This window comes from Strongylocentrotus purpuratus, unplaced genomic scaffold (genome assembly GCF_000002235.5).
Source record: "Strongylocentrotus purpuratus isolate Spur 01 unplaced genomic scaffold, Spur_5.0 spur5_contig_825, whole genome shotgun sequence".
Taxonomy (NCBI): domain Eukaryota; kingdom Metazoa; phylum Echinodermata; class Echinoidea; order Camarodonta; family Strongylocentrotidae; genus Strongylocentrotus; species Strongylocentrotus purpuratus.
The window spans coordinates 656,351-668,354 of record NW_022145530.1 but is presented as its reverse complement, the minus strand read 5'-3'; the positions used below and the strand labels follow the sequence as shown (position 1 = coordinate 668,354).

Sequence of the window (12,004 nt, the reverse complement as noted above, 5' to 3'; positions counted from 1 at the left end):
ACCATTATGACCAACAGTGTAGACCTATAGACTATATTTTGTTAAAAAACAAATCATGAGAATCACTTATTTACAAGATTCGGAAAAGTAAAGGGGACAAAAAGGAATGTGTTGTGTAGGGTCAATTAGTTCTTTTTATCTTTCCCATAATTTATCCGAGTTTCATGGAGAATGCTGTCGTCTCACCACCAATCCACCACTGGGAAGGGATTCTGGCAGGGATCGTCAAGCTTTTCGCAGGCGAGAAAAATAATAACATAAGAAGCTCCGCCCACTTCCGGGACGCGCGTTTCCGTTTTACACCCTGCCCTAGGCTTTTCTCCAATAAAATTTTACAAACCGACTGGTATTCGGAGTCTAGTCGTCCACATCTTGCCTCGGCGCTCTGCACACCACCAGAACTCTGAAAACGTCACGTAGCGCTAGCTAACTCTCTATACTAGTTGATCTTCCTAGTCGTATCATTTATTTTTATCCATTAATACGCAATACTCTAAGAGCGTGAGGATGCGTGATCAGCTCGCAAAATTTAGCCCAGCGATAACAAAACAATAATATATCGGGAAAACCGTCTTGAACAAGAAGACCCTCGCATCCCCAATTGAAATTGTACATAAGCTTTGGCTTCGCTATTCTTGACGTCGATATAAACAAACTTAGACTTCGGATACAGCATGTTTCGTGTAATTTCTTGCCGAAAAGCCTAGGGCAGGGTGTAAAACGGAAACGCGCTTCCGGGACCGCTAGCTAGCTAGCTGGCCGTACGTACGTACGTGCGAGTACTTGTGTAGACTAGTGTTACAGCTGACAAAAGAGCAACCCACCAACTTCGCAACACTGCGCAAAGGTAAGATAATTGCACGATTTCCGAATGCAAAGTACCATACAATCAGTAGGTATCACTTTCTAATTACAATTTGAAGACAACTTCGGCAATAGTTCCAGACCCATGTCGGTATAAGTTCATATTTTTTACCGGAACAAAACCAAACGACTCGACAGGGAGGTAATGTATGGCACACATAGCTGCATTACTATCCTGGCGGTATTAAAAGCTATATGCTTTTGATTCTCAACATTTCAAACACCCCTGTACAAAACTCAACTAATTTCACTCAAAATCTGTACTTTAGTGACAATTAATGACACCTAAATAACAGTAAAATACAACTTGTTTAACTTACTGATGTTAAAAAGAATAAATAAAAAATTAATATTGTAAGTCTAGTGTAAAATTTGCCGATCAATACAATCGGTCCTATTGTGTGCAGTCTACGCAATATTGTGTGGTGTGTAAATTTGTGTATAATACCTGCCTCACAGCAAGTATTCAGTGTTAAAGGTAAAGACCAGTATTGGAAACACCCCAATTTCAAAAAATGAACTGGAAGCTCTCATTACCAATCATGTGAAAGAATATGTTTTGACTAATACATGATGATAAAAAATTTGCTGGGAAACCGCCTACTAATTTATATATTTGGTAAATTTGTTTCTCTCATGGACTGTGAGAGATATAGGGTAGTCCCATATACATCTTTCTGTGTATAGTGCTTGTAACTTTACGAAGAATGGGCCAAATTTCTTATCATTTTGATGGTTCCAGAACCTTGCAGATGCTAGATGATCAACCTTTTTCTGATCGATTCCACAACGTTTCTTTCACAATTCGCATGACCATAACTGGTCTTTACCTTTAAAGGTCAATACCGGTACGCATTAGCATTGACTCTCTATGCTTTGCTGGAGTGGGTAATGGTACTGGTGGTACTTGTAGGTGGAGGTGGTTATGAATTGACTCTATGCTTTGCTTTGCTGAAGCTGGAGTGGGTAATGCAGGTAATGGTACTGGTAGGTGGTGGCATTGACGTAGCTTTGCTGGAGTGGGTGGTGGTGATGGCTTATGGCTGACGCGATGTAGTACTGCAGCTGCAGCTGCAAGGAGTACGTGCCATATGATTAAGAAGTACAAAAACGGTATAGCCGCTTGCAAGCCTTTTATTAACCGGGCGCCGGGCGATTTTTACCCTACGGTCCCTGACTTTTGGCGCCCGGTAAGACGGGGAAAATGAGTACCGGGCGCCGGTCATTTTTTATTTCTGGCGCCCGGTCTGGGAGAATTAACATTTTCTGTTTCATAAACTTCCACATGTCTAGCACTAAATGTTCACAAATGTGACAAAAACTTACTTGATACAACTTAAACGTGGACTGAATGAACCCTTACAAATCATTATAATGAGAATCCTAATTAAAATCGCCCAGAAACAATTGCAGCGGCAGCTATTTCCTACTCCTAGCGGAGAACGGAGCACACAATACAGGGGATGTACACCACTCAAAGACGAGCGCATTTCCCCAGCCCAGGCCATGCATACACACACAAATGACATCAGTGCTGTACTGCAGTACACACACAGTGTCAGTACAAGAAAGTCTCGATGTAACTTCCAAAAATCCATCCGAAAAGCCAAATTTTGCTGTCAAAAATGCGGAATCGGAGCCATATTTCCAAAGCTCACGGGGGCTAAGCTCAGTTTTAAGAAACAGTTTCATCAAAATAGCGCTAAAAATCAAGAAATCAGCGATTTTGTTACCAGTTTTTTTTGCCTATCGCATGCCCTTTGAATGTAATGGTATCTTCAAAAAAGCAAATGAAAATCAAAACACCGGATCTGCTGATGCATTGACTTTATGTACAAAGTTGATTGCAACTCTAGACTTGCCTTGATTCAGCGGCCCTCGTACTCATTGACTAAAATTCTGTGATGTTTTGAATAATGGACTTTTCTGATAAAATAGATAAATATATTTAACAAATCTTTTTTTTTTAATTTTCTAATTATTATTATATTATTATTATTATTTTTTTTTTTTTTTTTTTTTTTTTTTAAGTGACAGGTCGGTCGTTCTCAATGATTAAATGCGTTTTTATTCAAAGAAACATGAATGCAATAGCATTTTATAGGGAAAATAACAAAAACGTAAAACAGGCATAATTTTTTTTTTTTCACCTAAAATATGTTTTTTCAAGCTGAATAATATGTTTTTTTGAAAGCGACAGGTTGGAAGCTCTGCATTGTCATTATAGATCTGGTTTTTCTTAAATATTTTTTTATAGAAATAATTTAATTCCCCCCTTCCCAACATTTTTAAATTTTTGACATTTAACGGCATGAAAATAGTATTAAACATGAACTACAACAACTACAAATGACAGATTTATCTAAGGTATGAGTGATTTAATATTAGAGTGCTCAAAATTTAAACTAGAAATTAAACTACCGCGTATGTATAAATATAAAGGTAACGTTTAACAAATAATTTAAAAGAAAACGGTACATATTTTCATCAATTTTGGAAACGGCTCCTGGTCCTGGAAAACGGCTCCCGGTTCTCTAAAAAAATAAGGACCGGGAGCCGCTTTTTCAGATATTTGGCTCCCGGTCTGCTTTGACTTAATAAAAGGCTTGGCCGCTTGCTTAGTACATGTAGACTAGCACTTATCAATCAATGTAGTCTAGATCTGTAGTGAAATATGTCAAGTCCAGTGCAAGTAAACACCAAGCGTTTAACAACGCTTTTGTAATTTTTGGGGTCTGGATTTAGATTTAAGACACCCATGTCATGTGTCCTTGACAGCTGTAATTAGTGCCTAGCCCTGATTTATCTTGCTGGGTTGGGAATACAGGTCTAATTGCCTTTCTGGTCGATTGATCATTTATAGACATTTTATCAGAGTTGCTTATAGTTTAAGAGTGTCGGTGTGTCCCTTCCTAATTTTTCTCCATGTCCACATTTGTACATGTAGAAACCACGATGCAAGCAGAGGCTACCTCAGACATGTGGAGTAAGAGGAGAGAGGCAGTCAAGACTAAGATTGATGAATCTGCTTCCTCCCTGAATGACCTCAGTCAGGACATCTGGTCCCATCCCGAGCTGGCTTTTGAAGAACGCTATGCCCACAAGGTCCTCACAGATTTCTTCGAGAAGGAAGGGTTTGAGGTAAGTAGTTTGAGGTAATGGCTAAAACGGTCCTTTTTTTCAAAATGTGTGACTGAATGGAGGGCCTTATTTTTTTTTAGAGGACTTGTAGTAATTTACTATCCATAATATACATGTATTTTGAGTATAGTGCCCCTAGGGAGAAAACACTAAGGAGAAAAACAACAAATGATATTTTCGTATATGACAAAAAAAATGAAAGAAAGAAGCTAGTTGGAGTAGACTAATCACTGCTACGTACTGCACACATAATTATATTGCCTGCATGGACCCCAATTCCTACTTGTGTTCTGCGATCAGGTCATATGTCATTCTTTTTTTCTCATACTGGTAATCCTTAACCTACTGCTCATAGAATGCTGAGTAAATTTTTCGAGTTTGATTTTACACATTTTAGCTGTACACAATTTGATTGTTTAGGTGATTGGCACCCTTTAAACTCTGGCAAAGTCAATTGATCAATCAAAACAATCTTGTAACTCATTTAGGACAATAAAGATAAGATCATGAGACTGAACTGTCTGAGTGCATGTACGTAGCATATAAATTTATGGTGTTAACCTTATTTAATTTTGTTGACAAAACAATGAAATCTCAACAAATGAAATGAAGGGTGAAGACAAAGAGGAGAGGATTATATATTTATATAGACCATAACCTTACATTATTTTTTATAGAGATTATGCATAGTACTTTGCATGCATTCGTTTATCACACAGATTTCTCAATATACTATTATACATGCAGGTTCTTTACTCAAATCTATGGACATGCTTTGTAGAAATTGGTTGTATAAAACATATTTTTTCTTCTTTGAAAGTTATTTGTATTTTTATATTGACAGTTCTTATAAACATATTTTTTTAAATGCTAGGTGACAAGAAATTATCATTTAGAGACAGCATTCAAGGCTACATATGGGATTGATGGTGGGATCCACGTTTGTGTGATCTGTGAATACGATGCTCTTCCTGAAATTGGCCATGCCTGTGGACACAACCTGATTGCTGAATGTGGAGCAGCCGCAGGTCTAGGGATCAAAGCTGCGTTAGAGTTTGGAGGGACACCAATAGGAAGGGTAAGAGGTATATGAAAACAGGAATATGGTCTAATCTGTCAAACTTGGGTGATGTTGTAGGGGTCTTGGGGTGGGGTGCCCCTATTTAAAGTTTGTTGTCTGCAGATTTGAAAATAACGTTGTATTCAAGGGATAGGAACAGGGGAGGGACAAGTTATGTAATCTAAAATAAAGTATGAATATTTTGTTCTAGTAAGTAACTGCCCTTGGAATGCTATCTGTTTCTTAAGATGATAATTGTTGGCACATCAGGAATTAAACTTTCAGATCATCATTAATTGTACATCCAGAATTGACCTCACTATTAAACTTCAAAGTATTTTTCTTTCATCTGAACAATGTTATAGAGTCCCTTCAAGCAAGATGGGGTAACAAATTTTTCTCAAATTTAGAATTTGAATGCAAGAAAAACTTATCCTTTTCGTAAATATATATTCTAAAGTGTTCTGGGGGAAAATAACCCTGCCAGGGTTGTGCCCCTGGACCCCCCCCCCCCCCCATTTAATCTTCCTCCTTTTTTTAGGAATTTCTCTGTCTCATCTCTGTAGCTTGTAGTGTGTAAGTATACCCACTTGATGGGTGACAGATCATATAGGACAACGAAGAAGAAAGCTAAAGAGAGAGAGAGAGAGAGAGAGAGGGGGGGGGGGGGGGGGGAGAAGCTTGGCTCTGGTATGTGGACCTGCCCCCTGCAGAACACCTGAGGGATTGAATACAGAAATGTGAATAGGAATGGTAAATTGAGCCTCAGTTAGGGGAAAATCAGGAACCTTTGTTTTTTATGAAATAATGGGCATCATTATGTCATTATCAAATCTTGTAATGTGTAGGTGACCGTCCTAGGGACTCCAGCGGAGGAAGGGGGAGGGGGCAAGATTGATCTCATCAATGCTGGAGCGTTTGAAGGCATGGACATTGCTATGATGGCTCATCCTTACCCCAATAACCTCTCAAGACCGATGATGATTGCAGTGGACAGGTAAGGTTTGTTCATTCACAATCTGTTGGAGGGAATGTAACATTTCAACTAGGACTTAATAAATTCCACACATAGCTGCATTACCATCCTGGCTGTGTGTTAAAAACTGTTCTATTGATTCTCAACATTTCAAACACCACTGTACAAAACTCAACTGAGTTCACTCAAAATCGGTACTTTTGTGACAATTGATGACACCTAAATAGCATTTTTATTATATTATATTTTATATACCTCATTTTAAGATTCTTTACTAATCCTGTCTTCTGATTGGTTGAAAATGCAGTCATGTTCTTAACCATGCCCGCTAATTGAAATTCATAGTCATTTTTCCCGGCTCTACCGGTTTATATCCATTTTTCATAGCACTTTTTCCATGGCTGTGAAACGTGACGTCATTTTGCTGCGATCCCCATTTTGGTTTACGTGTTACCGTATAAGTTTCTTTTGTGCGATGACCGATGAGCACAGCTTGTTGGATTTCATACTGTACACAAGTTATTGTTGGTGTTAATATTCATGACTTCGAAGAGATGGAAACCTAAATGGGTGAGTCAGCATTTTCCTTTTTTTCGGTATATAAAATATATATTGACTGCTTTTAATATTCGAGGCATAGTTGTTTCTATAGGGTCTCGGGAAACTCACAACCTGCTATGACCCCGCGGCGCAAGCGCCTTGGGGTCATAGCAGGTTGTGAGTTTCCCTTGACCCTATAGAAACCACTATGCCTCTCAAAGCAGTCAATATATCCTTAATATTAAATATCTTTTCAACCTAACAATGTTTGAAAAATATTTTGAAAATTCAAATCGTGAGTCTACTGTCAAACTTGCCGATCAGCCACTTCATATTCATTGTGTGCATTAGCGTGCATAGTGTATGGTGTGTGTATTTGTGTGTTATACCTGCCTCTCAGCAAGTATACAGCGCTAGAGATCAATACGCATTAGCATTGACTCTATGCTTTGCTGGAGTTATAAATTCTAGCATCACTATCAGGGAAACCAAAGGAAAGATCTGTAAGCCTGTATGTGTTTTTTTAAGGTGGAAGCTTGGGGTAACCAGTCTTTTGTTTTCATTACTTAAATCTATAAAGTTATCATCATATTAATATTAATATTGATATTGAGGTAATGTCAAATTGTACCTGCTGTGGTCCATTCTCATCATTTGTATGTTTATGCATACTTTTTTTTCCACATTGACTGTGATTGAAATAGCTATGATCCTTTCAGTGTGGGTGGTAATTTTGCTACACGTGGTGGTGGCAGTATATGTTACCTTTTTTTAGTGGCCCACAACCCCACTATATTTTTGATGAATACAATTTAGATATCTATATATTGTAGAGGTGTTGTGGTCAACTCTAGTGGATAAGTCACCCGACTGCAGATCACAAGGTACAGGATTCAAGTCCCGCCGCAGCGATAATGTCCTTTGGCAAGACCTTAATCTACATTTGCCACTCTCCACCCAGGTGTTAAATGGGTACCGGGTAGTATGCGAAAGTTTATGTGGTTGGATGAGCAAGTGCGAGCTTGTAAATTGGCCGGAATGCTCCCCAGGGAGTGGAGAATGTGCATACATTGTGTGCGGGTAAGCCTGAATCCGATGACCGGGGTAATAATATATCTGTAAAGCGCTTAGACTCATCGATGTATCGGGCGCTATATAAAAGCGGAATTATTATTATCATAGAAACTAGTGTCATTTCATAAGTTTTCTCCCATCTTTCTGTCTCAACAGGGTAACAATATCCTACAAAGGTCTTGCTGCACATGCCTCTACAGCCCCCTGGGAAGGAGTGAATGCCTTGGATGCAGCTGTGATGTGTTATAATAGTATCTCAGTCATGAGACAACAGCTGAAACCAGAATGGAGAGTTCATGGTGAGTAATACTTCTCAGGAACCAAACTTCACCACTTTCTAGTCGCTTTCCCTGACATCAGACCTAAGAAAGCGACTGGAAAGTTGCGAAGTTTGGTTCCTGAAAAAGATGCGAAGAATTTCATGGACAGAATGAGTTTCTAATCATGAGGTATTTGCCATGGCAGGAACAAGACGAAAGCTTCTGAATAATATAAGAGGTCAACAACTGAGTTTCTTGGGTCATGTTATACGAAAGAATGGTTTGGAAAATCTTACACTGACTGGAAGAATAGAGGGGAGGAGGAGTAGGGATAGGGGTAGAAGGAGGATTCTGTGGATGAGTAGCTTAAGGAGTGGGATTACTGAAAGTGGAATTGATGGGACAGAGAGTTGTAGCACTCCATGGTCGCCAACGTCTCAGGACATGGCACGTAGAGAGAGAGAAAACTATTCCTCTCAGTCCTCTTTTATTTTGCTAAAAATTTCTATACTGTATAACGTTCGATAGATGATTTAAGCATTCCCATTATATTTTGAAACCCATTTCAGAACCCCTTGCTGTTTGGAGCGCACTGCTCATTTTGATAAATGGATGTATAATATAAATCTTAACAAAAAACAAAAAAAATTAACAGGCATTCGCTGGGCATAATAATAATAATAATAGTGGGTTCTTGTATAGCGCTCATATCTGTCATACGTGACACTCCTGGCGCTCCCAATTATTACCCTGGCTTTAGCACGGCTGCCATACGGCGCTCTAGTATTTCAATGAATTAATTCCTGCCAGGTACCCATTTACATCACCTTGGTTGAGGGTGGCAAACGTAGTGTCAATGTCTTGCCAAAGGACATTAGTTTGAAGAAAATACAAATAACTTAAAACCAAACATGAATAGTCCGAGTTGGACCTGGGATCTGTGCAGGCCCTTTTCTATACCACCCCTTTTCTATACATTGAGTAGTCTACTCATAAGTCGCTTCTATATTAACTGAGAGAGTATTTGAACTTGCAATTATCTCTGTATGATATAGCCTAGTGAACCCCTAATGTACTGACATTTTTTTCTGGGTGATTGGTTTACTTTTTAAAGGTATAGACCAGTTTTGGAAACGCCCCCCTCTCAAAAAATGAAATGGAAGCTCCAATCATGTGAAAGAATATGTTTTGACTAATATGTGAGGATACAATTTTGCTGGGAAATCGCTACTTATTGATTTATTTGGTAAATCGATCCGGCCTGGATAGATGTTGCAAATGCACTTCAACATTGAACATGTTGGCATATATTTCTGCATTTTTGCGAATGGAGGTTGAATTATTGCCATCTAAACCTCTCAAGGCAATATTTAAACAATATTGAATGGATATTTTTCACCCAAAACCCTTGAACCGCAATTTTACCACTACCGGTCTTTACCTTTACGTCAGTTCAAGATTTGCTGTTACCTTTCGGAAAAAATTGATCACATTTCTCAAAATCTAAACTGTATTTCTTCCATCTTCAAGGCATATTTTCAAATGGTGGAGCCAAGCCTAATATCATACCAGAAGAGGCAGAGCTGTTTTACTACATGAGGGCTCCGACACAGGAAGCACTCTCACAGGTCAAGAAGAAGGTCGTAGGGTGTGCCCAGGGTGCAGCCGTGGCAACAGGTTGTGAGGTGAGAAGACCGATTGAGACTCTCTGCTATGATATTATGTGTCATCCTAATATGACTTCACATTTCATGAACCATGTTGAATTTCAAGGAGACAGGATGAGTTTTTCTTCTTCATAAAATGTCATAGCAACATCAAAATTTAGGCTGTCAATCACCCATTGCACAGAAAGGGCTGAAAAGTGCACATGAAATATCTCTGGAGGCAGAAGCATCGTGTGAGAAATAAGACCTTACGTTCAGATGGCTTGGGACATTGAGCATACTGGCTAAAGGGCGTGAACAAATGCATGGTAAATTATTGGTATAGATCAAAAACAACAATGGACCACGGACGCTACCCTGGGGTACGCCATCTATTTAACTCATTTTAGTCTGTACACCATCAAAATTTGTTAACAGTGACAAGTTTTACATAACCTTCTTATTTCTATACGACAGCTTTTTATTACAAAATAAAAACTGAAAAGATTTACCTGAAGTAGTTTTTGTGCCCTTCGCCAGGCAGATGATAGTATACATTGGCAATAACCAAATGCCATCCTTTGCTTTTCTATCCAGTGCATCGTGAAAGACCTTCGAGGCTATGCTAATGTTGTCACCAATCCAACCATGGCAACCATCTACGAGAAGGAGGCGACCCAAATGGGTGTGGTCTTAGATGACCACGGTGGTTCCGGTTCAACCGACATGGGAGACGTGTCCTACGTGGTCCCTAGCATCCATCCTATGTACTACATGGGCACCGTGGCAGCCAACCATTCCAGACCATTCACTGCAGCGGCAGGTGGGTATTGGGCCACGCCCCTAGCCCCCCCCCCCCCCTCCTACAAAGGGATACTTAAAAATGTTGCAAATTCTCACTATGTAGTCCCTCCGTTGGTCAGTCTCTTTCTGTATCATGTCTCTTTATTGTGTTAATGTTCTCATATTTTAACTTTACTCTCTTGACTAACTGGTATTTTAATGTGTCGTCTCCCCTCCCCCCCCCCTTCATCCCTCCCTTCCTCTCTCTTTATCTCTCTCTCTCTCTCTCTCTCTCTCCCTCTCTCTCTCCCTCCCTCCCTCTCTCTCTCATTTCCTATCTGTTATTAAATATGAATATCCTGATTTTTTTTATATTGTTTTCAGGTGCTGCTGCAGCCCAGCCTCCTACACTGATCCAGGCTAAATCCTTGGCTCTGACAGCTCTGGAAGTCATGAAACCAGGAAATGAGGAGGTCTTAGCAAACATCAAAAAGGACTTTGCTCTTCAGATGGGAGGAGCAAAAGCGTAGCTAGGTGCAAACTGTCCATAGATCGTGTCCTCCAGGGCTCTGCTTCATAACTTGTTTTCAGCAACAAATGCCAAAATCAATGGAAAGCAACTTTATAAAATTTATATGATATATATTTATACACATATATACATATATATATATATATATATATATAAACATATATATATAAGAGTGATCTTTGAATGCAAGTGGTCATTAATTACTAAAGAAAGTCACACTATATGATAGATATCTTAATCAATCAACTCACTTAACATTAGTAAGCAACCAGACGGCCGACGGCTTTAGGTCCTCTCTGAGGGACCTGGTAGTGAGGATTAATGCCTTACCAAAGGGCACTAGCGCATTGACTTGGTATCTAACCCGGGTCACCGGATTACGAGACCACTGCTCTACCGACTGAGCTATCGCGTCTCCTTAGAATGGCTGGTCTTCAGTAAATAAAGTAATGTGTGGATTATCAGAACAGTGCTAGTGTATGCTCACTTAAAACTGGAATGCATTGTATACAAAGGTGTTTTTACAAAAAAAGGTACCACCCACCAAAACATGTGTTGCATGCTCATATTGTACGGGGCTTCCATGTTGCTATACTGTATCCAAACTATGAGCTCCAAATATTTCTTCTTCAAATAGAAAGTGCAATAACATATATTAAAGGTATTACAAAGTTTTGGTACATTTTGAAAATTTTCTAGCAGTGATTCTTTACAATTTTGATATATTTGGATGCCCCTGTGGATGTATTCTAAACACTAATAAATTTAGCCCCTAAAACACTTCTGCTTTCGAGAAAAATTTAATATAAAAATTTACCGGTGCTCCCGGTAAATTTTGATAAATTTCAAATAGCGCCTATACTGCCATACGATGGTAACTGCGACCATGATAATTTCAGAATATGTAGTTGTGATATATAAATTCCGAACAGAAATAGCAAATCGGTCGATTGTATTCAAGAAACAATGTTTTATAGCTAAAGTAATATCTTGACCTTGAGAGGGAGCTATACAACATTAAGAGTTTATTATTTACAATTTCATCACTTAAGACTCGATTTTAACCGCGACAACTATCACTGAACATTTTAGAATCGCATTTGCTTCCAATATGTTCATTTGAACCAA

General features: G+C 39.0%; 1 protein-coding gene across 1 annotated transcript; it reads left to right on the top strand.

The window, feature by feature from the left end:
• The first annotated feature begins 798 nt into the window (after positions 1–798).
• Positions 799–11,567, top strand: LOC105446376 (peptidase M20 domain-containing protein 2-like). Its single transcript, XM_030982615.1, has 8 exons — positions 799–847; positions 3,812–4,005; positions 4,880–5,083; positions 5,914–6,062; positions 7,812–7,954; positions 9,446–9,600; positions 10,159–10,384; positions 10,729–11,567. Exons 2-8 carry the CDS (start codon positions 3,820–3,822, stop codon positions 10,872–10,874), a joined length of 1,209 nt encoding a protein of 402 aa, XP_030838475.1. The 5' UTR covers positions 799–847; positions 3,812–3,819; the 3' UTR covers positions 10,875–11,567.
• Positions 11,568–12,004: the final 437 nt, after the last annotated feature.